The sequence below is a fragment of the Chelonia mydas genome, chromosome 2 (genome assembly GCF_015237465.2).
Source record: "Chelonia mydas isolate rCheMyd1 chromosome 2, rCheMyd1.pri.v2, whole genome shotgun sequence".
In the NCBI taxonomy this organism is placed as follows: domain Eukaryota; kingdom Metazoa; phylum Chordata; order Testudines; family Cheloniidae; genus Chelonia; species Chelonia mydas.
This window is the reverse complement of record NC_057850.1, coordinates 153,909,518-153,936,601: the sequence shown is the minus strand read 5'-3', so window position 1 is coordinate 153,936,601 and position 27,084 is coordinate 153,909,518. Positions and strand designations below refer to the sequence as shown.

General features: G+C 41.6%; 2 protein-coding genes and 1 long non-coding RNA gene across 7 annotated transcripts in view; 1 reads left to right on the top strand and 2 right to left on the bottom strand.

The window, feature by feature from the left end:
• MOCOS (molybdenum cofactor sulfurase) overlaps positions 1 to 27,084 on the bottom strand; it is a 409,994-nt gene that overhangs the window by 225,050 nt on the left and 157,860 nt on the right. For all 5 annotated transcript variants that reach the window (XM_037889907.2, XM_043540409.1, XM_043540412.1 and 2 more), the window contains one exon: positions 18,296 to 18,937. In XM_037889907.2, coding sequence (XP_037745835.1) covers positions 18,296 to 18,937 — 642 coding nt within the window. The remainder of the gene's footprint in view (positions 1 to 18,295; positions 18,938 to 27,084) is intronic.
• LOC122464619 lies at positions 6,749 to 25,360 on the top strand. Its single transcript, XR_006288816.1, has 3 exons — positions 6,749 to 6,925; positions 21,872 to 21,882; positions 25,349 to 25,360. It is a non-coding gene; the product is annotated as an uncharacterized LOC122464619 (long non-coding RNA).
• LOC122464616 (zinc finger MYM-type protein 5-like) lies at positions 10,257 to 13,474 on the bottom strand. The gene is made up of 2 exons (XM_043540413.1): positions 13,308 to 13,474; positions 10,257 to 13,041 (listed from the first exon to the last, which is right to left on the bottom strand). The coding sequence occupies exons 1-2, from the start codon at positions 13,337 to 13,339 to the stop codon at positions 12,573 to 12,575; spliced, it is 501 nt and encodes a 166-aa protein (XP_043396348.1). The 5' UTR covers positions 13,340 to 13,474; the 3' UTR covers positions 10,257 to 12,572.

Sequence of the window (27,084 nt, the reverse complement as noted above, 5' to 3'; positions counted from 1 at the left end):
TGCAAGGATTAGGGATGCCTTGAGGGAGTAATTTGAGGCTGAAAGCCACCAATAATATCTAGTGCCCTGCACAGGAGTGAAGTGCAGTGGTTCCAATGTTAGTAGGAATCTGTATTTGCTACGTATGATACACTGACTTGCCGTGCCTGTTGCTTTCGTGGGATAAGGTATCTTTTTACGTTATACAATAATAAAGAAGGTTTTAAAAAAAATCCATTTAATGAAAAGAAAATGCATTTATTGAAAAGAAACAACTGCTTGGGAAACACAAAGGGCAAGGGGGTGGGGTGGGGAACGGTACAATCACAGATTTGCGTATGTCCTGTTATCCTACTCAGACTTCCTATTTGGAGTGCTGTGCAATGCGTGCTGCACTTCAGGATGGCTATACCGCATGGTGATGGGGGTTGAGTGCAGTGGGTAAGGGTCGTAGTTTTCAGGGCTGGGTGGTGAAGCTACAGGTGTTGGAGGCAGCTGGTGGCGATAAGAACCCTGATGTTGGGGAAAGTGGGTTGCAGGTGACACGGCGGCACAAGGGAAAGAGTTTTGGGACAAGGGCTGCAGTGGGGGGCAGGCACGGTAGTGCTCCACCTACATGGCTACGAGTGCCTTGCTCGAGTCCTCTTTGCGCTCCATGATGCTTATCAGCCACCCTGTGCTTTGGTGCCATTGATCCACATTCTGCTCGTGGACCCTCCTTTCACTCTCCCGCCACTCCTGCACTTTTTGATTTTCATTAAGGGAGTGCTGCATGACTTCATGCAGCATGTCCTCTTTGCTTCTACATGGCCTCTTCCTGATCCTTTGCAGCCTCTCGGACGGTGATAACACGGATGGCTGAGATCTCAAGGTTGCATCTGTAAAGGCAAAATGCAACTTAACAGATGCAACATTGTTCACACCAGACAGAGCAATGATTCCACCGTACTTAAGGAGGGCAAGCACAGTCTACACAATAGCATAATCTGTCCATCCCAAAGCGAGTACACATAACTCCCGGGAGCAAAAAAGGGTGAGTAGGCACAAGATCAAGGGGGACTGATTCTTTCATGGCTGTAGTGTCCTCTGGGTTTCTGTGCCTTGGGGAGAGTCAACAGCTGCAAGGGGCCCCTATACTGAACACTGACCCCACATTTTCCATTGGAGTTCGTCCTGGAAGATATCTCACTGCTGAGGGTAACCTGGGATGCAAGGGAGGGTCTTCTACTACAATGCAGCTTCCACCCTGGCCCATATGCATCTTGCCTGTGTGCAGCAATGGTCCCCTCACCCCTCACGGCAGAGTGGCGCGGACATGTTAACCTGCCTGGGACGAGGACCACAATGGCTCTTCCACGAAACCTGCACAAGTGCATTGCCCAAGTTCTGGATGAGACCTTTGAAGAGATCACTGAGGCTGATTACCGCGATGTGAGAGAGCAAATCAACGCCCTATTCCGCATCTAGGCATGCATGCAGCCCTAACCCTCCTCACCCCAGGAGCCCGCACCAAATAACTTCCTTCCCAAAATAAAAGCAGCTTACCAGGAGCCTCCTCTGGTGTTTGTCCTTCCCCAAGCACCGGCCACCGCGACTGGCTAACTTCCTCCTGGCTTGAGAACAGCTCCTGGCTGCATGCATTTAGGGATGCCAGGGTGTCTTCCTCCTCCTCAGCACCCTCGCTCCCGCTTTGCTCCTCCTCCTCCTCCTCCCCCCTTATTGGACTGTTCTCTGAAGTGTCCATGGTGGTACTCAGAGTGGAGGTGGGGTCACCCCCAAGTATCGCATCCAGCTCTTTGTAAAAACGGCAGGTCACGGGCGCAGCACGGGAGCAGCTGTTTGCCTCGCGGGCTTTGTGGTAGGCATTCCGTAACTCCTCACTTTAACCCTGCACTGCAATGCATCCCGGTCATGGCCCCTTTCCATCATGTCCCTTGATATCTGCCAGAAGGTATCGTAATTCCTACGGCTGGAGTGCAGCTGGGACTGGAAAGCTTCCTTCCCCCAAACACTGATGAAGTCCAGCACCTGGCCATTGCTCCATACTGGGGATTGCCTGGCGCGTGGCGGCATGGTCACCTGGAAAGATTCACTGAGAGCACTCCACGCCTGGCTGAGCGAACAGGAAGGGGATTTTCAAAATTCCCAGAGAATTTAAAGGGCGGGTCTGGCGGTTGGTCACCTGAGGGCAGGGCAGTAGAGCTCGAAGTGCTGACCAGAGTGGCTAGAACAGGCATTGTGGGACACTTCTGGAGGCCGATCACAGCGCACTAACAGACCAAGGCGTCCACACTAGTGCTGTGGCACTCCAGCGGGGGCGCATCAAACATTATTCAACTCACCGAGGTGGAGTACCGGGAATGCTCTAGCTGTGGAGTCAGAGCGCTCTACTTGCCTTGCCAGTGTGGATGCATCATGAGATAGAGCGCACTGGGATGCTTTAATGCACTCTAACTCGCAAGTGTAGCAATGCCCTAAGAATTGCTTCCCCGAAGGAAGGTAGGTATGTCTCTTTTTTACTGCTTTGTCTTCAGACAATACATTCGGCTAAGTTCGGTTATTTGGTTTCTTGAACATTTTTAAGAATGAACTGCGAGTGTAGTCAAACAATTAGCTACACCTTTGAATCAATGTACTCAGTGTCACTAAAGTTGGAAGAATCTAGTTCTTAAAAAGAGTAAATGAGGCACAAAAATTTTACCTCTATCACCTATGGAGTTAGAGAGACAGGGCTGGTGGGAATGAGAAGGATTGGAAGCTGAGAGACAAATGACGGGTCTGGGACCCAAGAAAATTTGAAATAAATATGTACCCTAAATGACAGCCTTGATATTCATTGTAGAGTGGCAGCTGCATGGAGTCTGTTACAGCTTCCTGATTCAAAACAACACAGCTCACTGCAAGTTAGACACAGGGTCTGCTTTAGCATAGGTCAATGGCAGATTGAATAAAGTGCAACCCTGCTTTGCCATACACACTGCCCCTCATATTGCTGAAGTGTCCCATCCCTTCCACTTTTATAGGGATTGACTGACATAGCCACCTCTACCAGCACAAGGAGGAGACTCTCCTCTGGCCTTAGAGCAAAGTATCCTTAGCTGACCAGAGAATCTGGCCCTATGATTTTTAAAAAGCATATAATTGTATTCTACATATTAGCAGGTTTATAAAATGTATTGTACAACAACAGTACTGACTTTATTTTTTTCCCCATGGCTCTTTTGGAGTCTACCGCTCTGTATATAGCAGTAGGGATATATTACTGACCACTTGACCAGGATAGTGATAATGACTGTGAAGTGCTCAGGGAGATTAGAGAGGCTATAAAAATAAAAAACTCAATAATAATGGGGGATTTCAGCTATCCCCATATTGACTGGGTACATGTCACCTCAGGATGGGAAGCAGAGATAAAGTTTCTTGACACCTTAAATGACTGCTTCTTGGAGCAGCTAGTCCTGAAACCCACAAGAGGAGAGGCAATTCTTGATTTAGTCCTAAGTGGAGCACAGGATCAGGTCCTAGAAGTTAATATAGCTAGACCGCCTGGTAATAGGGACAGTGCCAAAAGCTAAATTCCTGCAGGCTGCATGGAAACTTTTTAAAGACACCGTAATAGAGGCTCAACTTAAATGTATACCCCAAATTAAAAAGCATAGTAAGAGAACCAAAAAAATACCACTGTGGCTAAAGAACAAAGGAAAAGAATCAGTGAGAGAAAAAGGCATCCTTAAAAAGTGGAAGTTAAATCCTAGTGAGGAAAATAGAAAGGAGCATAAACTCTCGCAAATGAAGTGTACAAATATAATTAGGAAAGCCAAAAAAGAATTTGAAGAACTGCCAGCCAAAGACTCAAAAAGGAATAGCAATTTTTTTTAACAAGTATATCAGAAGCAGGAAGCCTGCTCAACAACCAGTGGCACCACTGGACAATCAAGATGCTAATGGAGCACTCAAGGATGATAAGGCCATTGCGGAGAAACTAAATTAATTCTTTGCATCGGTCTTCATGACCGAGGGTCTGAGGGAGATTCCCAAAGGTTTTGAAACAAATTGATAAAGAAAACAGTAATAAGTCACCAGGACCAGATAGTATTCACCCAAGAGTTCTGAAGGAACTCAAATGTGAAATTGCAAAGCTACTAACTGTAGTTTGTTACCTATCATTTAAATCAGATTCTGTACCAAATGACTGGAGGATAGCTCATGTGACGCCAATTTTTAAAAAGAGGTGATCCCAGCAATTACAGGCCGGTAAGCCTGACTTCAGTACCAGGCAAACTGGCTGAAACTATAGTAAAGAACAAAATTTTCAGACACATAGATGAGCATAAGTTCTTGGGGAGGAGTCAACATGGTTTTTGTAGAGGGATATCATGCTTCACCAATCTACTAGAATTCTTAGAGGGGGTCAACAAGCATGTGGACAAGGGGGATCCAGTGGATACAGTGTACTTGGATTTTCAGAAAGCCTTTGACAAGGTCCCTTACCAAAGGTTCTTAAGCAAAGTAAGCTATCATGGGATAAGACGGAAGGTCCTTTGATGGATTGGTAACTGGTTAAAAGATAGGAAACAAAGGGTAGGAGTAAATGGTCCATTTTCAGAATGGAGAGAGGTAAATAGTGGAGTCCCTCAGGAGTCTGTACTGGAACCAGTCCTATTCAACATATTCATAAATGATCTGGAAAAAGGGGTAAACAGTGAGATGCCAAAATCTGCAGATGATACAAAACTACTCAAGATAGTTAAGTCCCAGGCAGACTGCAAAGAGCTACAAAAGGATCTCACAAAACTGGGTAACTGGGCAACAAAATGGCAGATGAAATTCAATGATGATAAATACAAAGTAATGCACATTGGAAAACATAATCCCACTCTCTCTCTCTCTCTCTATATATATATATATAAATGATGGGATCTAAATTAGCTGTTACCACTCCAGAAAGAGATCTTGGAATCATTGTGGATAGTTCTCTGAAATCATCCACTCAATCTGCAGCGTCAGTCAAAAAAGCTAACAGAATGTTGAGCATCATTAAGAAAGGGATAGATAATAAGACAGAAAATATCATATTGCCTCTATATAAATCCATGGTATTCCCACATCTTGAATACTGCATGCAGATGTGGTCACCCCATCTCGAAAAAGATATATTGGAATTGGGAAAGGTTCAGAAAAGGGCAAAAAAATTATTAAGGGTATGGAACGGCTTCCGTATGAGAAGAGATTAAAAAGACTGGGACTTTTCAGCTTGGAAAAGAGATGACGAAGGGGGGATATGATTGAGGTCTATAAAATCATGACTGGTGCGGAGAAAGTAGATAAGAATGTGTTAATTACTCCTTCTCGTAACACAAAAACAAGGGGTCACCAAATGAAATTAATGGGCATCGGGTTTAAAACAAAGGAAGTATTTTTTCACACAATGCAGTCAACCTGTTGAACTCCTTGCCAGAGGATGTTATGAAGGCCAAGACTATAACAGGGTTCAAAAAAGCACTAGATAAGTTCATGGAAGAAAGGTCCATCAATGCCTATTATACAGGATGGGCAGGGATGGTGTCCCTAGCCTCTGTTTGCCAGAAGCTGGGAATGGGCGATGGGGATGGATCACTTGATGATGACCTGTTCTGTTCATTCCCTCTGGGGCACCTGGCTCTGGCCACTGTTGGAAGACAGGATACTGGGCTAGATGGACCTTTGGTCTGACCCAGTATGGCTGTTCTTATGTTCACCCTCTGCCCTATAGCTAGACATCATCTTGAGCACTCTGTGTGAAGAGCAGTGAAAGATTTGCCCACCGTTGGCTGATATGTGTTTTCAATATTCAGCATGTACCCTAAGCATAGTAGTATTCCGGGTGATTATTTCTCAGTAATAAAGCTGCATTGTTGCCTGAAAATGTAGAGGGACTTAACACAATCACAATAAATCCGCAGTACAATTCACCGAAAATGTAAATATATAAATAAAGAAAACCTCAAGGGGTTGAATATTCAAGTAGGAAAGGCACTGTTGATAAATAAAAGAAGGGGTTCTCTGTATTGCATGCATACCTTTTATTTGGTCACTTAGGGCATGTCAACACTGGAATTTTGCTTCTGTTTTAACTAGAGTTACTGTTGTTGACTGCCAGTCAACCTGAGTTAGCTAACCTATTTGTAGGTGCTAGTCTAGACTAGAGGTGGGTGACATTTTTCAACTGAAAATCAATGGGAGTTAGGTGCCTCTGAGGATCTGGGAATATGTCTGTACAATTTATTAATTCCATGTGAGATTATGAACCCTGTGTATCTGTGTCGGGGTGAAAACTTCATTTTGAATGTGCAGCCTTTTGTCTTTTCTATTGTCTGTTTGCCTCCATGTTGGGGTGAGATTCCAAAGGCTGGTGGCAAAAGAATAACAATAGGAGGTAGTTGACACTAACTACCCAATTATTAGAAATCTAGTCACTCTAGACAAAAGACTGGTCCCTGCCCAGGAAGTCACCTTAACCACAAAGTCACCTGGCAGGAGATTGTTCTCATGTGGGGAAGTGGGAAAGGGTGTCACCTGACACAGTGTGCTATAGGTTTTAAAGGGGCAGAAGTTGGTCTTAGTGGGACAATTTTCTCCAGTCCATGAGGGAGAGACCACTCTCTTCACAGTGCATCCTGCACGAGGCAGGGGACAACCTGCCTGCCTAGCTTCCTGGACCCAGGTTGTCCCCCAAAGACTCCATAGGAAAGGGTGAAATAGCAGGTGACGTGTATAGAGCTTGTTGTTTTGTATGACTAGTACTCTCCTGTGCTTTACATGATTAAGTATAAAAGTGCATAAAGGTATTAAACTCCTGTGCAAAGTGTGTGACTGTGTATTAACTGCTTCACAACTGCTGCATGCCCCTGAGAGAGTTAAACAGTAAACCAGAAGCTTCACACCTTTTGGGTGGAGTTCTGGGAGAGTAACTAGGGTATCTTGGGGGTCAGTGCTGGTCCTGGGGGCCTAGAGCAAGTCAGATGAGGAGCCCCATTTCAGAGAAGGGATAGCAGACAGAGCCACTGCCCAGGAAATGTACCAGAGAGGCCCAGGGATGACCCAGATCTGCAGACTGCTGAGGCTCCAGAAGCTTAACACATCCTAGGGAACCCAGAACAGCAAAGGTTTGGATTCTCCTTGCCACAGCAGCCCTAGTGGGTGGAGAGGAGGGGGTGCTCACTAGGCACTGTCACAGATCCTAACTCAGGTGCTTTTATAAATCAGATTGGGCAGCAATCTGTCTCCTTGGGAACCTACATCTGACCTCTTGCTTTAGTTTTCTGGGTGACAGGGCAGAGTCTCCTTGGGCAATTGGGGCAAATTCTGCCCAGGAGCATGCACAAGGGGGGGGCCAAGCAGGGGCATGGAGCCCTCCAATAATCATCTCCACCACAGCCCATAGCTTCTGCCATAGCCCCTGCCCCAGGAGTCCCTCCCACGAATCTGCTAGGGTGGGAGTCAGGTTAAGCATGGCTGAAGAGATGTGCTTGGGAAAAGCCCTGCAGCTAGCACTCTCGCTGAGCCCCACTAGATGGCACCAGGAGCAGGGAAGCTGGGCTGGTAGCACAGTCTGCGAGATTGGGTGTGGGAAGCAGGGCCCAGGGCATTGGGTAGGGGGCCGGTGTTTAAAGTGCCCCCCTCCCCGCAAAAGTAGTCACATTTAAATCCCTGCGCACACCCCTGCTTCTGCCTCTTTCTCCAACCTGGCCCAAAGTCATCATACCACAAGCTCAACCTTAACATTAACTAGAAAATCAGATTTTTTATTATTAGAAAGAAAACAAATGTGGAGTTATACATGGGATTTCAAATGAGGTATTATCGGGATGAGAGCAAGACTTGAAGGAAAGGAATTCCAATGCACACCTATACTTGATTTTTCTCTTTGATCAAATTTAGCTAAGGGAGTTTTGCCTGAGCAAGGATATGTGTTTGCAATCACAATAGCAAGTTGTCATGATACATGTTTGACCATGTGGTGTTCCTACTCTCAAATTAGAATCAAGTCTTCACCTTCAATCTCTTGGAGAAGCTTTGTAAACTGTTAGCACAGGCTGTTGGGATTTTATAGCATTTGATTCCCAGTGACAAATTTATTGTATTGTGTTATTTGTTGTACTTTGTAGGTTTCACATTGGTTACTGATCATATTGTTTGATAAATGAAAGAAGATATTAAGTAGTTCAGTGTAACAATAAAATTGTTCATTCCAGTACTCTAGTTATAAGATGTACTTATACATTCATGATTAATCATATGTAAAAAAGTGAGGCTGGCTTTTGATTCATACAGTATTTAAAATATACACACCAGTCCTGTTCAAATAATGTTCAGGTACTGATTTAAATCAAAGACCAGGAATTAAAGCATCTTGCTCTATTTTTGTCTCTGGCTGTTCTGCCAGGAATGGTAGCAAATCCTTGATGGTATACTATATAATTAGTATTGTGCTCCTGAAATCTTAGCCACAACAGCATGAGTTGAGGAGGACAAAGTGGGAAGCTATAACTAGTACCAGGGGGTTAATTTAGACACTCAACATTATTTAAACATAGTTTTTATGTGTTTCAGTTCCTTTGGCGTCTGCTTTTTAAATTAATTGACAGTGTCACTGAAATCACCACAAGTTGGCTATTGAAATTTTATTGGCTTCTTTGGAATCACTTTAATCTCAGTGATTGATCTCAACACTGCTGGTGGTGCATCAAAATATGCCAAGCCTTAGCAATGCTAGATGGTGAGCTAGACTGGGCCTTTAGGCACAGCCCTGTGTAAGGGACAGCATGTAGCTATGACAACCCAAGAGCAGCCAAAGAAAGAAATTGTGGCTCAGGGCATGTCTACGCTATGGGGGCTGCAGGAGCAGAGCTGCAGCTATGCTGCGGTCGCGCCATAGTGCAGTGGACGCTTCCTACATCCTGGAAGGTGTTTTTCTTTTGTTGTAGGCAATCCACCTCGCTGAGCAGCAGTAGTTAGGTTGACAGAAGAGCTCTTCCATCATCCTAGGTGCATCTGTTAACTATGGTGCTCGGGGGTGTGAATTTTTCACACTCCTGAGCAACACAGCTACTTCGATCTAAATGTTAAGTGTAGATCAGGGCATAGTCATTAATGCTGCCCTGATTTTTTCAGCTTGTTCCCAGGGAAGAAATTGCTACTATCCCTTTCCAGTGTCCGATGATTTACTTCCCACCCCCATTACCCTCTCCCAGTGCTGGCCAGAATATTGGGAGGCAGAGTCTAGACACCACCTACTCATGGCATGTAATCAACAGCACAGCAGGACCCACTGTGTGTGTACTACCTGTATCAGAAGGGTCAATGTAGAGAGGTTGAGCAGAGGAGGGAAGAAAGTGGGTGTTATTCTATACTCCCCTCTTATATTCTTAAGTGGCCACATAAGGCTGGGCTGCAGTCTGGTCCACTGTATGTAGTATGGATTGAATGGTATAGTACAAACGAGTGATGAAACACAGTCCCTGTTTCTAAGAATTTACGCTCTCAACAGACAAGCAGAGACAAGGAGGAAGAGGATGAGCTAATGGTAACCACACAGTAGGAAAAGGAAGATGAAGGGTTAAGCGTGGCTACAGTGACACCAGGCAGAACAATATAATATAAAATGCCAGTTGCCAGAATCAAACCTCTAAAAAGATGACAGACTAAATTGTAAGAGGCTTTCTGGTACATATTTACACTTGAAGCAGAGAAGGAAAAGAGTAATAGGTCAGCTGAATGTATATTAACTCAGCAAGCAAAACATCCCTGTTCCTTTTTACACCTTTGTTTTAGAGTGAATTTGGTGGTGGTTGTGAAAGCTGACAGAGTGATAGCACTGGAAATTGAAGTGCTTTATTTATCCTTAGAACAGGGACAGCAGCAGCATGAGCTTCCTACACTACTCAGCTCAGGCGCGACAGTCCTGTCAGCTGTCAGGGGAGGATAGTTCATTTTCTGCAGCCTGGTCAGTCCTTGATGTCTCTGTTGATGCTGCCAAGTGCCAACAAGACTGTCAACAGTAGTGGTGGTTTCATAATGGTTTCTAATCAACTAGAAACTGGACTGAGACCACCAGTACATTCTACAAAGGCCTTTAAAAGACCCATCAAATAGTTTTTGCTAACTTCCAACTAGAGATGCATTTGAACTGGTGACCTAGAGACAGGACCGGATTAAGCTTTTGTGGGCCCGACACCAAACATTTTTGTGGGCCCCCATGGGGAACGATTATAAAAGACAGGAGATTGACACACAAGTTGTCTGACACAGCACACAGGTTTTATTTAAAAATTTAAGTTGCAGGTGGAGGTGGCTGCCACTAGGGTACCAGCAATGGGAGCCCTAGGGCAAAAAGAATACACACAAGTGTACATAAAATAAATTATACAGTAAAAGAAAATATACAAAATAAAACACAGTGGGTAAAAACAGCTAACAAAAGCTAAAGCTGATCAAAACAGTAGCCAAGTGCTGCTCCCACTAAAAGGCAACCTTCACACTATTGCACCATTTCTCATAGGAACTATCAAGATTTGAATTAATTTTTGTATGAAATTGGGGCAGACATAAAACTGTTTTAAAATAAAAAATATGAAAAACTTTAATACATTTTATTTAGTGCCATTATTCATATTAGTCTTGCTTCAGATAAGTAATTTGCATATTACATAAAAAGTATTAACGTGAATAACTTACTCAACAAAACCATTGCATGTAGCTATTGTTCTATTTACAGAGATGAAAAATTTCTTCAGATTTTTCAGCATGCCTTTGCTGCAGCAAATGTTTCAATTAAACGGGAGAAGTCTATAGAGTAAGACTATCAAGTCTTTCTTGAACCACTGTAGCACTTTTTAGACTTTTTAAATGTGAAAAAGACCTTTCTCCATTGCAGTTTGAGACTGGTAGTGTCAATTAAATGCGTAGTGCAGTAAAGACATTTGGAAAGGCTGTTTGCAAATTATGCATGTTCATTATGGTCAGCATTTGCAGTGATATAGGCAGAGCTTGTGATAATGGCTTGGAGGCAAGTTGCTTTACAAGTGAGCATCACTGTACCCATTTTTCAGAGATCTTTTAATTGAGTTCATCTGAATAGAATTCAATTAAACTTCTGAGAGACTCCTTAACAGCAGTACTCAAAAGGTCAAAGCAAAGCTGGGCGGGTCATGTTGTCCACAAGCAAGACAAGAGGTGGACAACCCACATCAGTGACTGGATCCCCAGAGACCACAAGTGATTGCTGGGTAGACTGAAAACACGCTGGGCTGATCCCATGACAAAACTCTTTGGTCAGAAATGGAAAGAACGTGCTCACAACAAAATAGAATGGTGTGGTGTCCATTTGCATTCATGGAGGGATGGACGAGGACAAGTCGGACAAAGGAGACTGTCAAGGTCACCTGTTAAAAAACAGGAACTGTTGTTTAGTTCTGAACATGCATGAATTCTTCTGTTGAGATGGCTGACAAGTGAGTCAACTATGGCAGAGAATGATTCAACTTTGAACTTCTCTTCACCAGTCAGCACAACAGCAGGGTCTTCACTATCATCCATAGGTGTTAGAACAATTTTTATAGTGGGGGTGCTGATATACAGGGTTTATAGTTTTGTTCAATGGCTATGATGGAAATCACTTCAAACCAGTGGGTGCTGCCACACCCCCAGCATTCCTAGTTCCAGCACCTATGCTATCATCAGCCATATGCTTTGGATGATGTTACCACTTTAATTGAAAGTTAGTTGTAGAACTTAAAGAGGTCACAAATTCATGGTATTCCTCAAAAATTTTCCGTTGTGCTGCGACAAACTCAGATAGTCACCCCAGCAGTGCCACAGCTGTGCCTAAGTCCATTGTTTGAGACTGCAGAAGTTGACTTGTTTTGTTTATTCTTGTAAGGATACTACTCCAAACTGTTGTCAAAAATGCAGTCTCCAACTGATCCATGGTTTCAGCTAATGGGTTTGCCTCTGCTTGTGTGTCACTCTTCTGCAGAGTGTCCACACCAAGAGCCTGAGGCACAGATTTGTAGCTTTTGTGGTTGCATGATAAACTGCAAAGTGCATCCGCTCAAGCTGACCACCTTGTGTCACTGAGGCACTTGGGGAAAAATTTTCTCTTACTGGCCTCAGATGTCTCCTCATTCAGAGAATCTCACTAGAGGCTCCAGCGATAAGTTGATCCTCAGAAAAAACACATACGGTTTTTGGACAAATCAAAAAAATTTAATTACATCAGTGCATGACTCTGCAGCAGGAACACCACACAGATCAAGTGAGTGGGTCATGCATGGGATGTATACTGCTTTCTTGTTGACCGCAATTACCCGAGCTTGCACAGCAGAATAAGTGTCAGACATGTTACTAGCATTGTTGTATGTGTGACCTCTGCAGTCCTTTAGATTGATATTTAGTGCATCACTTAGGGTTTCATTGATGACATTAACCAGATGAAGACCTGTATGCGGATGTAATTGGAAAAATTCCAGAACTGTTCCACAGGTGTACAGTTATTCAGCACATAGCATACAGTAAATGTCAGTTGATCAGTATGGCTAACATCTGGCATGGAATCAATGCTGGCAGGCCAGGAAAGGGTCGTACTCTGCTAAGAACTCTAAGCAGCCAAGGAAGTTGCTACTATTAAGACAGCCAAAGGTTTTATTAGTCCTTCTCAGTGGCAGACCTTGTTTTGTCAGAAATGTTATTGCTGATACGACTTGCTTCAACACTGTCCAGTAATTTCGTTCTTCAATATATGCACCTGCTATATGTTTATCAAGGGTTTGAGTCTTGGATAAACACATTGTATAAGTGGCGAGAGCTTGTCGGTGCTCAGTAGAACTTTCATGGTCACCAAGTCTGCCAATGTGATCCCATGAATCAAATCCTCTCTTGGCTAGTGCAGATGTGCTGTTCAGAGAAAACAATTTGCACACAAAACAGAAGACATAGCCAGTCAATGGTGAGTATATGAGCCAAGGCCTTTCAATAGTTTCAACATTCGGGGACACTTGTTTGAAGGCTATATCCCAGAATTTCCTAAAATCAAAAACATTTAAGTATTAATGCATACTCTCCAACATTTGAGATGAAAAAAGGCACACTAGTGGGACATTAAGAGAGTAAGCTGCTCATAGTATAGTAGTGAGCAACCTAGAATGTACATTTTTACATTTAGATACAACAAAAATCTGTTTATTTCAATTGTCTCACAAAATTAATGGTTAAGTCAACCCCTGCTGGAAAAACTTGATCTCATAAAATGACTCAATATATATAAAAAAAGCATAAAAAGTTATAATTACCTTGTTCTGTCCTTATGTGGTCTTGATGACATTGAATATTTTCCATCACAATTTCAGCAGAAATTGGGGCCCATGTCTATGCAGTACTGTTGAGTGAAAACATCAACAGTCCACAGGGCAGCATCAGAGGAAGGTAATCGTGATGGTGTATTTTGCAGCAGCAGGTTATTGCTGTGTTCTTTATTTGGCAAAAGGATTTAATTAGAAGAAACAGCATGTTCTTCAGAGTCATGATCAATGTAGGTGGCACCTGCTGCCATACTAGTATAATCAGTTACATGCTCATCATCATTATGAGTACTGCTAGTATTATTAATATAATCACTGAGAGTCTCTGTACTGTTATTAATGAAGTAACTGCTTAAGCAATGCAGTTTTGCATTCTGATCTTCTGATTCTGCTTTACGCTTCCATTTGTGAGTGCCACTTAAATGTTTTTTCATAATTATTTTATTTATCACTTGGACTTGTTCATTCATTCTATGTTTATAGTTTCCTGCTCTGCACCTCATCCGTGCCTGCAGTAGACTGCAGTATGTGCATACGCACATTACACCATTGACAGTGTGATGCAATGCGCCTTACTGTAAATGACTGCAGTGCAGAAATAAAATGTAAACTACAACACCATAACAATATGATTATGTGGCACGTAAAATATGTATACACTTTTCAAACAGTTTGTTTTTAAAAATGTAGCACCAAATTCTTAATATATACACACATTCTCTATTGAAATGTATCACGATTCACGATGTGTACCCTTAAATATAAATGTAGTTGCTATGGGCCCCTTCCGAGTGTGGGCCCAGTGCAACGGCACCATTGGCACCATAGTAAACCCGGTACTGCCTAGAGGTTAAAGTCTCTGTAGCTCTTTAATGATCCTTTGAGCTTTCCAGTCACCAAAATCACATTTCTTAAAGCAACTGAGGGGAGAGACAGAGTGAGAGAACATACATTAGGGATGGGTGAATTTTTCTTAGTAATTCTGTGAATTTGAAATTTAGAAAATAACAAGGATTTTTTTGGTAGGGACCTTTACCACTTTAAATACTATAGTGCTGTAGAAATAATAGAGTAAATAAAGTCTTTGAACATAAAGGACTAGCTATCAGGGAGAAATTTATCCAGATACAGACCCCTATACAAGCCCTATCTACAATTAAGTAAGTAAGGACAGATTGTCTTTTACTCGGTGGGCATGGACCTAGTGTACTTTTGTAGTATAGGGAAGGCAGGATTCTAGATAGAGCCATTTAGGTATTATGCCCTCACAGGTGCATAGAAGATCCCCACTTATTGGTATGGAGAGTGTGTTTAAAGTAGAGTCGGGGAGTGGACCAGAGCATCCACCACTACATAGATCCTCTGGTCTTTTCCTCCCGCCGAGAGAAGGGGTGTAGTAGAGCTACAGGGGCTATTTACAACAGCCTGTCAGCAGAAGTAGCCTCCAAAGAGTGGATCTACTGCTGCTCCACACCCTTGAGCAGAGATTTCAGCTCCTGCAGCACTCCCCGGTACCCAGCCAAGGTAATTCGGCTACATACTGTGATCAGAACTTGCCCTTTAAGATGGGTTTGAAGTGGGAGCTAAGTAGTACATTGGCCCTTGTGTAGCCCCTGGAGTGGATGTCAGGGTGCTGGATTTCAAGGTTGTTCTTAAAAGATACACTCAGAAATGAAACGTGCTTCCCAAACAAGCAGTTAACAGGTTGGGATACTCCAGATTAGTGGATAGACACAACCATCCTATTGACAGGTATAGAAACAGCTTCTGGTGTCTTTTAGTTAAGTGTTCCAGAATGATCAGCATCGGAATAGCAATCCCAAATACAAAGGAAAAATAGGGCAGAGGATGAATATTTTATCACTCCACACTTGCTGTACAAATCATATTATGTTATTATCCCCTGCTGTGCAGAAAAAAAAGACAGAAAATGAGGCTAGATTGCTGAATGACGATAATCTGTCAAGCTGTTTGATACATGGATGAAAATATAAAAAACTAAGTTTTTAAGTGTGTTTAGGGATAGGAAGAGAGATTACTACCATACAATGGGAAAAAATCAGAGGTGAATTTAAGTGAGTCTATGGAATCTAAAAGAGTCCAAGATGATGTCAATTATACCTTATTTTGGTGCTCTCAATATGGAAGTAACATCAGCAAAAGTGTATCCATAAGGCAAAAGTATCAATTGTGTCAGCCTTGAGAAGGAATGACAAGCAAGCCACTACCTTATAAATCTCCACTCAAGTCTCACACAGCCTTGCAAGAAGCCATTTCCTTAGTAAACTAAGCCCTGATTATGTGTGGACAGGGAATTCCTTCCGCCAGATGGGTTTCCAAGGTACATTTTCTAATCTACCTTGTGAATATTTTTTAGTTTAAAAAAAGTTTCCTTCTGAAATAAAATATATATCTGAATATGTCTTCTTATATTCCCTCCTAGTGTGAAGCTAGCACTTTAAAAAGAACTTTTTAGCACTTTTAAGAGACTAGCACTTTAAAAATATTCAAATATCAAATGATAAAAGACAGAAGGAGCCCCAAAGAGGTGCATCTGATAATAGAAGCTGGCAGAGTTATAACTTGGCAAACGTTACTGTCTCTAAGAGCACAGATGACCCTATTTGCTTCAGTCATGGGCCCAGAAATATGGTTAGCATATTAGCCTTGTCAATGATGGCCAGGAAGTACATTTTAAACGTAACAGCTGGGTCCCAACAGTTTGATCTGTTCAATGTTGTGACTAGAAATAACACTTACAACAAAATCTCATAACCTTGTAAAGAAATGTCTTGATAAATAGTTGAGAGATTCAGACTGAGATTTTCAAAGCCACACAGGTTCCCATTAATTTCTAATAGGAATTTAACATGCAAATTCCTGATGTAGTTTTGAAAATTTCAGCCTCAATAGTCAAAACTGTAGACAGGCATAATACCGTTACAATTCTGGCTAGCACTGACTATATGCTAAATGTGAATAACAAGAAAATATTATGAGTTCATATAATCAATAAAGGGTTAGACATCAATATTCAAACACGATGACTAAAATCCAGCATTCGGATACTCATATTGATACTTTGGTATGTGAAATGGTAATTTATGTGCTTGAGTATGCAGAGGCAGGGTCTGGGTATCTAAGGCCCCCCATATGTGAAAATTAGATGAGGAATCAGATTGGAAAATGCCCTTATTTCCAACTATGTATAATAAATAAAACTAGCTTCTTTGGATTTAATAGGACACAGCCTCCAAAGCTCACAGTCAGAGTCTTTTAGGCAAAATAGCATGGCTGATAATAGGACTGTCAGCTGAATATTTTTGAAATAAGTGCTATAAACAGATCTCTGTTCAATGACAGACTGACATTTTTAAAATAGCAAAAAACATTTCAGAACATTTTATCTTACACACAGTCAGTTTCAAAGAATAACATTCTCATAACAACCAATTCCCAATTACCTCTAGAAATACAGTACTCCCTAGTTGAAATATGCATTGGTCAAATTAATGCTCATTAATACTTGGCTTTCGATGGGAGGCTGGGGTTCCCTGAGATCCTATCATTTTGGTGTCATTTACCCTCACCACCACCACTACCTTCAAATACCTCCATCATACTTAGAATAAAAGAATCGTAGGACTGGAAGGAACCTCGAGAGGTCATCTAGTCCAGTCCCCTGTATCCAAGGCAGGACTAAGTATTATCTAGACTATCCCTGACAAGTGTCTGTCTAACCTGCTCTTAAAAATCTCCAAAGATGGAGATTCCAACTTCTAACCCTTGTTGGCCTGAGAAGCAAAAGACTGAGCTCGCTGTTGGAGATATTTTAAAAAGTAAACACTAAGTGTACATTCAGTGTCGATCATCATTCGGGAGATAATAAACAGCCTGCTACTATAAAATGCAGCCAAAATGAAAGTACCACTGCACACATGTGGAACATTCTAAATCTCGTCTAACATACAGTTAGGTGAAGAATGCATGCAGCTGTTTGCACTATATGTAAAGCAGAGACAGGTAAATTATTACGGATACAGGCTGTTGTACAGCTGACATGTGTATACATTATGATAGTCATTTCTATAAATGAATGACGGGCATAATTGGTTTTACATACTATTCCCCTTTTCTTCCCCCCCTCCCAACTATTGTAGTTTAATTTTAAAGGCTAACCTTAAGCCTGCCCTCTGTACATTTGTGCTGGATGTGAGAAACGCAGGAGGGACCCACATCTCTTCAGTGCATCCACATAGGTGGTTGCTAGCACTGAGGGAGTGGAGGGAAGAACCCAAATATCACTGAGCTCAGCTTTCCAGTTTCCAGAGGGGCGTGTGTCTGGGAAGAGGGGGAACGTGGCCACAGCCCCAACTTTCCTTACACGCCAACCCTCCATTCCGTCCCTGAGAACTGCTCCTCCTCCAGGCACAGCTCCTGCTCACAGAATCATAACAGACCTTGGAATATTTGCCCAATGTAATATACTGTATTGTGAGCACAAAGACTTTTACTCTGATTAATCTCCTAGTAACAGCAATCCCAAAACCCTTTACCGGGTATACCTATGGACCTTAAGTTCAAATTTAATTGTGACCTATCACCATGTATGTCCTACTGTGGTTTATTTGCTCAGAATTTGGAGATTCCAAAAGACAGCTTTATTTCAGTGAGGTCTTTAGTTCTAAATTAAATAAAGCCATTGACGGGCTTTCATGTCACGAAATGAATGCTTGTATTTTTACCAGTCACAACAAACTATGTCAAGCTAAGGATGGGATATTTTTAATGAGGATTTTTAATAAGAAGGGAATATTCAAATACTAAGGAACCAAGCTAGATATTGAGCTCTTTACAACTGCATACATAAATATGGATTTATTTCATAGTTTAATAAATAAGCACTGCCAGAACACACACACTTTTCTAATGCAAACAACATCCACATAAAATCCTGATTTTGCGAAAGAACACATTACCTTTCTGCTACGGATGGTCTTGGGGAGTAAAATTCTTCTCCTGCAAGGTACCCAGCTGCAGTTCCACCTCCAAAATAACTTTTCCTCAAGAAGGGTGCAATTTGGTTGTTTACCAACAATGCTCCTAAACCAGTAGGGAACCCAAATATTTTATAGAATGAAATGGGGATAAAGTCTGGTTGGTGAACTGTTAAGTCTAATGGAGAGGTACTGACATATGAAGCCGCATCCAGTAGAACAAACCACTTTCCTGGTGTTGTGATGGGGCAGAGCTTTCCTGATTTTATCTCCTGTATCCATGAAAGAGGATATTTGGTACCTGAAAAATTGCTCTGAGCTGGATAACAGAAAACATGAGGTGTCATGCAGTTCTGTTCTTTAGCTGGTACTCTGTTTTTCTCAGATAATAAAATGTCCTTGGGTTTCACTGGAACAGATAACACATTCATCGCAGCAGTTATCCCCCTCATACCCACCACAGATGTGTGGCTGTCAGTTAGGTAACAAAATCGACTGCTGGGATGCCCCGAGCCTTCAGGTATCCAAGGGAATGTTTCTGCTACCAACTTAAGTGCAGCTGTACTTCCAGATGTGAAAATGATAGTGTAATCTTCTGCAGTTGTATTGAAGTGTTGTAATATTCTGCAAAGAAAAGAAAAAAACCAGATACCAAAGGAGTTATTTTCTTGTATTTCATATCTGTTGCGCATTGTATCAAACAGTAACATTTGTTTTTTTCTTGCTATGAATTATTTTACCCCAGGACCTAAATAAAATCTAAGTCGACAGGCCTGGCCAAGTACTGTTCCCAGTTAGCAGAATGGAGTTGCACAAGTATGACTGAAGTTACTCTATTCACATTTTGCAAAAACTGGCACAACAGAGTTGTACTGATGTCACTGTAAGCAGTGTATGTCTCAATCCCACAAAATATATACCCAACTCTGCTTGCATTGAAGACAATGGCAACATTTCCCTTTACTTCAATGGCAGTCTATGGTTGGGTGGGTTGAACTCTACATGAATTTTGCTTGAGTTCTGGTTTTGATCACAAACTTTTAATGAAAATCAAAACTGGGTGAAATTAACACAATGCAGCTGCAAGCACAATGTCTATTCACCATTTAAGCCTCACTTAATCCCAGTTTTGATGTTTTATGCATCACTTAAATCACAAAAATGCCTTCTTCTGGCCCTCCATGCAGGGTTGAATTTCACCCAGTATACACAGTGATGGAACACTCTATTAGGGTCTTGTATTTTTATTAAAATGAGATAAGCATGTTCTGATTTCCCCTAGTAGTTGTTGAAAAGCCAGAAGAGCACAATACAACGTTTATTACCAACAGATAGCGATAATATTTTTTTAGTTCAAGTATTGAACCAGTTTATTTTGGATCTGAGAAATCTTAATTCAGATCCTAGCAAGAACAGACTTATTCCATCTTCTGTACTTTTTAGTGTTAGAAATATCATTGGAGAGAAGTAGACTGCTCTCAGAAATCAACAGGTGCAGACTTAAGTACTTTGGTCACTGTGGGCACAGAGATAGAAATAAGCTTATCATGCAAGGAAGGTTATCAAGCAAGGAAAAGTGGTGGGTCACTATGGTAGGGGATGACCAGCATGGAGATGGATGGAAGGGGTGTGCAGTAGATCCCTATGAGGTCAGCTGTTGAGAGTGTGAAGTTAGCGATGGATTGAGAAGGCTTCTGAAAATTCTGCTATGATGTCACCAAAAGTAAATGAACTTACTTTTTAATGATGATGTTTGAACTGTAATAGCTAGCTGGAGACCCACCACCCACTCTGTCCAATTCATAACTCTCAAGCTATTTTAGATTGTAAATTCTTTGGGGGCAGATTAAGTGTCTTTTTGGATAAAGTAAATTCTAACCTCTCTTATCCATTGTACACCCCAATGAAAGTCAATGGGATTGTATGGGGGAGTATGTTAGCATAGAAAGTTGCCCTCTGTTTGTAAAATACTTATACAATAATAATACCACCACCAAAGATAAGAAGGGGGAAGCTGAAATAAGCAGATGTACATGGATAAGGCTGTTCTCAGTGCTGCCTCATGAGAGACGCTACATCAGAAGCAACCTTGTGACTTCCCGTGATCCAGACTGAGAAAACTGAACATATTTCAGAAGTGACACTTGGTCTCTTAGGAGGGAGACTAGCAGCTGCAACTCTTATGCAGTTTCCTTGCTAGCCACAGGGGTCTTTACTTACGATGCGCATTCATAAACTTCCATTAACATCTATGAGAGTTACACACAGTTATTTAAGAGAGAATATACCTGGCATGTGAAGCAGAACAAATCAAAACTCTGACAGAGAAAATCAGAGCATAGGTGCTGCTGACTCCAGTGAGGGAGTTATTAGAACTGGCCCTATTGCACGGCATTGCTGGGAGTGTTGTAATGTATTAGTCCAGTCTGGTCTGCGGGCTGCCAGCTTTACTCCAAGCACTGGGCTCTACAGATCTAGCCCTCGATGGGTCCCCATAAACTTTTTAAGTAACAGAAAATTCCTTTACTAAGGCAGCCAGAAACTAAAAGGTGCAATTCTCTAGGCACCATTACTTTAGATCAACCCAAGGCTCCCTAACCCATGAGTGGGCAGGAATCCCTTACAGTTTAGGGCCTGCCTCAAAACGCAAAAGCTGGGCCTGGCATGCAACTCTGATAGGCACTGGACAAAACAAATAACCAGTACGAGTGATGGCTGAGAACTGACCACAGAGTTAAAAAATCATGCTGAAAATTATTCCAACTCCACCTTCATGACCACCAGGAAATTTTAATTGTGCTGGAAATAAGGTGACCAGACAACAAGTGTGAAAAATCGGGACGGGGGTGGGGGATAATAAGAGCCTATAAAAGAAAAAGACCCCAAAATTGGGACTGTCCCTGTAAAATTGGGACAACTGGTCACCCTAACTGGAAAGAAAATAGACTGCAGCAGATTTATCCACACACGTGTGTTCTACTAAGTATTTTCTTGACTGTACCTTTCAGTCTGGCTTCTTCAGAATATTAGCTTTTTGAAATGTGATGTAACCAAGGCTCAATTGAGGTCTTCAATGAGTAAAGAAAAACTCTTAGGATTTGCAGTAATATCAGTAGAACCTGAATTTAACCTTTAAATACAACTGTTTGATTAATCTGAAAGAAATTAGATAGGTATTTCTGAAACAGATCAGCTGAGTTTGAGTTTCTGCAAATGTTTATAGTCTGAGAGTGTATTTATTTTTTAGGATAATTTATAGAGCAACCAGATAACCACACTCAATTTCCAGCATATTTGTCTTGGAGGGGAAAAACCTATAGCAAGAGATGCAGATTAGCCTGGTGGATAGGACACTAGATTGGACTCAGGTCACCTGGGTTCTAATCCCAGCTCTACTACTGATTTGTTGTGTGACCTAGGGGAAGGCACCTCTCTGTTTCCTGTCCCATTCTGTGTCTATTGGGATCTATTTTCACTATGTGTTTGTATAGTAACCTAGTACAAAGGAGCCCTGATCTTAGTTGGAGCCTCTAGGAGCTGCCATTATTTTAGTAAGAGGGGATGTTTAGGTGTGCAGTGAGAGAAGCGTTCACAGGAGGAGAGTGTGGGCAGGAAAGAGAGTGCAGATTTCTCCCTCTTACATTTTCTGTGCTTCTGTCCTCTCTTTCTTTTCCCAGACATTTTCTCTACTCCTTTCTCCCCCTTTTCTACTGTAGGTCTTGGCCTCATATCCTCACCACCCACCCGCCCATTCATTCTATCACATCCATAGTCCCTGGTCTCCACCCTTTGTACTCTCCTACCTCCAATACTCTGTCCCAATCTGGAGCTCACATGCAGTGCAGAAGAAGTGAACAGAACCCTGGCTGGGACAGTAGCCCTCTACATATGGCAGTAGAAGGGTAGTTGAACTGCCTGCCTTGATATTAATCTGACTCAATTAACCTGATTCTCTTCTCATTCATTCAGATTAATGCAGAGAGGTGTGAGGATGGGGGACTAGAATTGTCAGAAATCAGGGCCTGCAGCTGAGCCTGGATCAGCTGACTAACTGCAACTATAACACCTCATTGACCAGAGCACCTTATTGCCTAAGTGGCATTGCCAGGTCCACTCTTAAGCCCAGCAATGGCTGTTGCTAGCAACTGCTCAGTGCTTAAGACTGCAGCTGTGATAATTTCTATGTGATCATTCCCAGCCTTGCTCTGACCATTAGGCATGGCTGCCCATGCCCCAGTCCCTGACAAGTCCGTTAGCTTTTTTTTTCTTGGGGAAAGGGTGGAACAGGAATAAGTAATTTTTTGGTGGGCGGGTGAGTCAGTAGGATTATCTGGGGCCAAAAAATAAATTAAAAAAAAATTGCTAAGATCACTTCTGTAGCCATGATGTAGTGCCCGTAACATTAAATTATAGCTAGCACTCTCCCTCTATGTGTGTGTGTATGTGTTTGTGTGTGTATATATATATATATATATATATATATATATATATATAAAAGAGAGACCCTAACTATAATCACAGTGGGAGATTATAGTTAGGGTCTCTTTTTTTTTTAATTGAGTTTTGAAAGCATTTACAGAAAGCAAGACTGTGCGATTACAAGCCAATCTCTATAACGCAGTGAGCTCTTTATCTGTTGATGCGTCTCAGCATTGTAGCGAAATATATAACCACTCTCAAAGGATACATTTTGAGCCCACAGTTTTATTCCAGAGACCAGGTAACATGAACAAACCATTCAGATTTAGCACCTTTTCATAAGAGCAAAACAGCCGTAAAGAAAATTTTATACTGAAGGAGCTTATCAGATCTGTCTCAGCTGAGCCCTCATCTATCTTTTAAACATTCCTTGCTCTTCTTCCCAGCCAGCCTTTCTGTGCTGCAAAGCTGAGATGGAAGAGAGGCAGACCTAGACAGAGGGACAAATTCAACCCCAGAATAAACAGGTGCAACTCCCACTGGGAGTTGTACTCACTTACCCCATTACTAAATTTGGCCCAAGACTTAAAATGACAAAAGCTGAGATACAGGAATGGGGGGATTAGAGTTTAATAAAACCATGCTGTTGCCTAACAACGCATAGCAGAGCAGGTGAATACTCTTGTAATAAGACACATGAATGAATATTTTCCATCATTTAAAGGGAACTTGAGCATACACACAGCTTTGCAAATCTATTTATATTTTGGTTTCTGGTTAAAAAATAAGGATATGTAATTCAACTATGTAGACTTGAAAGAGTCATATATGCTGAATAACTGACCTTGAAGAGAAATCAATATTTTAACTCCACTTACTTTTATACGTTAAATTTAGGAGCTGCGAATAATTCTTAGAATAAAATCTATGGAATATTTTTGCTGTATTTGATTCTAAGTATTTCAATTTAGCCACTGCAGGTGACAGTTTCAAAGAAATGAATCAAGATTTAGGGTAAAAATTAAGTGCCTACATGACTTAGAAGCCTAATGGGCCAGATTTTCAAAGGTATTTAGGCACCTAAAATGCAAATAAGTGCCTCATGGAATTTTCAAAAGCACCTAAGCAAGTTAGGGGCCTAGGTCCAATTGGCTTCAATGGGAGTTAGGCTCCTAATGGGACTGACAAAAGTGTCTAAGCAGGTTAGGTGCCTACCTTTAAGTGCCTGAATACCTTGAAAATTTGACCCTAATTGACTTTTGAAAAAAGGGAGTTAAGACCAGATTTTTAAAGTTATATAGGTGTTATTCCACTCATTATTGCAGTGCCAAATTGATTTAGGAGCCCAAGCCTCATTTTCAAAAGTAACAGGCATTTAGGCACCTAATCTTTAAAATTAATGGGAGTTGGGCACCTAAATTACTTTTGAGATTAAGACAGTCTCCTAAATCAGTTAAACATCGCAACACTGAGTGGAGCAACACACGAATAACTTGAAAAAAATCTAGGCCTTAGTCTGATATTTTGGCTGAAGCATTTTTGACATCAAAAAAGTAAAAAATCAAAACAAAAAACCACCTTTAAAGTAATTTTATCCTCCCAAATTACTCCTGTTTGAGAATTTATAGTCTACACTAGAACACAGTGCTGATGAAAAAAGTTGACCTCAGAGCACCTCAGAATAAGGTTTATAAAAGAAATACCATCAACCCCTGAACCATAGCAGCACTGCCATAACTAAATCAGAGTATTTAACGGTAGTAGCATTCATACTTCTGAATGAACACTGCAATTCACAGTACTATAGTCTCCTTTTTGACATAAAGATTGGGAAGCACTGGCTATTTATTCCACATAGACTCCCTAATGTTCTGTGTCTCAGTAGAAAACATATCCCATTATAGTGAAATGCAGTTCATGTTCATCACCTTTATTACACTCTTGAAGATTTTATTTATCGCAGTACATAAGGTGGTGGTGTCAGCGGGACTAGAGACTTGCTGTAGGAAGCTCTGATGGCTTGATCTACTGTAGCTCACTGCTGCAAGCTGTAGTCGTATTTTATATTGTTATAAACTTTTACCATCCAAAAAACTTGCAGCAAGAAATGATTACCAGGATAATTGTTTCCTTAAAGATACTGATGCCACTGCCATGTGGGGGATGATGAATGAAAGTCCGAGACCTGACTTGCTCCTTTGCTCTGGTGCGAGCAGGGTTTGACAGGGCTCAGGAGGCAGCAGTCCCAGGTTTTGTAGTCCAGCAGAGGAAGGTAAGCAGAGCAACTGGTGTTGCTCGGCAACGGTCCCTCTATAAGCTGATCAAAACAGGAGAAGGAGCTCACAAAGTCTGGTGGGGGTCACCACAGGTCTTGAAGTCCACTACAGAGAAAGTGCCAGCAGCCACTGATATTTAAAGCACTGTGTCATCTAGATGAAGACTAACCAGGATGAGACAACACTGTGGCAGGACTACCAGTAGCCATCTACACTAGCACCTCCACTGTGGCTACCAATGGCAGAGCTATAGCAGCGCTTGAATAATGGTGGAAGAGTTCTCCATCCCTAACATGGCTAGTGTAGATGCAGCCTTGGACTTTCCATTTTCCTTTGAGAGAATAACTGATGTGAGATGATTTGACTCTTAACAGTCTTTGTTTTGTTTTTAGGCTTTTAGGCTTTGAACACTTTCAAAATGTGCTACCTTGCAAAGTCCTGCCTCTACCCTCCCTACTCTCTGAAAATCAAGGGGAATGAAAATTTTTCCAAAGACTTTTAAAACCCTGATAAAAACTCACATTGCTTGATTTGCTTCCCATGTTACAATATAATTAAAACTGGTTCCCATATATTCATGTTACTGTTAGCATGACCCAAATGTAGCAAAGTAGTTTGTGATTTTTAGTGCTGACGTTTACATTCACTTTTGAATTGGATATTTTTTCTGTTGGTGTTAGCTGGCAAAGCCATTTATTCATGGCTAGGGTTTGGGTTAGGGTTTCTGAATTGAAGATATGGCCATCATTGCCTATTGATAGGCATTAATTTAAATCATGCTCAGCAAACAGGGTGTCATCATCAGCTGCCCTTGTGCACATAATTCTTTACTTTTATCATCATCAAATACTTTTGTTACCCTCGTGCTCAAAGGCTCCACTCAGACTCTGGGACTCAACTGTGGTGCACAGTCCTGGCCCCAAAGACTTCACCATCTCTGTGCTTTTCTGCTCTGGAACCAATCTCTCTCTCTTTGAAAGGGTGTAACATTTCTCCTTGATCAACTAAGGGACTGATCCAGTTCCTGGCAAAGTCAGTTGAAAGACTGACTTCAGTTACAGTCCTGCTCCAAATACCTGACTTCAGTGAGGACTAAAATTACACCCTAAAGCAATGTACACTGTTGTAGTCATTAACAACATCTGCACAGGACCCAGCCGAGAGTCAATAGAGTCATCATACTGCTGAACCTGCGATATGTAGCAATGACCCTTTTAGTGTGTTCTTATTTCCTTCTTTCTTTACATGACCCCTAGGCACAGTACCCTCAGTTAGGGTGAAATCCACCCCAGTGCAAAGCCATGTGCATCACTTAAACCAATAGCACACTCCAGCATTTTCCCTTCTTTCCCTGCAGGCAGTAATAAAAGTGGCAGCATAGCATAACTACTTATCATTATAACCCTCATTTGAGCATTGATTATCTGAATTAAATAGAAAGCTCTTCAGGAAATGTCTTGTACTTTGCGTTGAAGAGATACAATTTCTTCATTCCCTGTTTTCCACAGCATCCAGTGAAAAGGTAGATCTCCTTTCCATATTACGTACATCTCAATTCCTAACCAAAACCAATTTGAAACCTATACATGTTTTATACAATAAGCATCTTCAAGCAGGAACCTAATCTACCCAGTTTATCTTTCCAAAGCAAAAAATTCTTTGATGAGAAAATATATAAGTTTTTCTTTTTCTTAAAACTGTTTTCAAAACAAATCTAAGATGCACTATCTCCCCTACATGCAGACCAAGTTAGGTGCAGCTCCACTGACTTCAATGAAGTGACCCTCATATAAATGAGAACAGTATTTAGTCCTGTGTATTTCTCTTTCAACATCCTTTTAATTGCTTTTTCCAGCTTCAGTTTTTTTCTTTCTGCTGCCAACATGCAAGTTACAATCATGCTCCAAATACCTGATTCCCTAGAGTTACACTACTTATACTCACCAGTTACACCCAGTTATACTCATTTTCTGATCAATTTACACAACGGGTCAGATTTGGATCTCAGCTACTCCCACTATCTCTGATGTACATGAGAATGGAATCTTACCCACTGCATGTAACTTACATCACTGC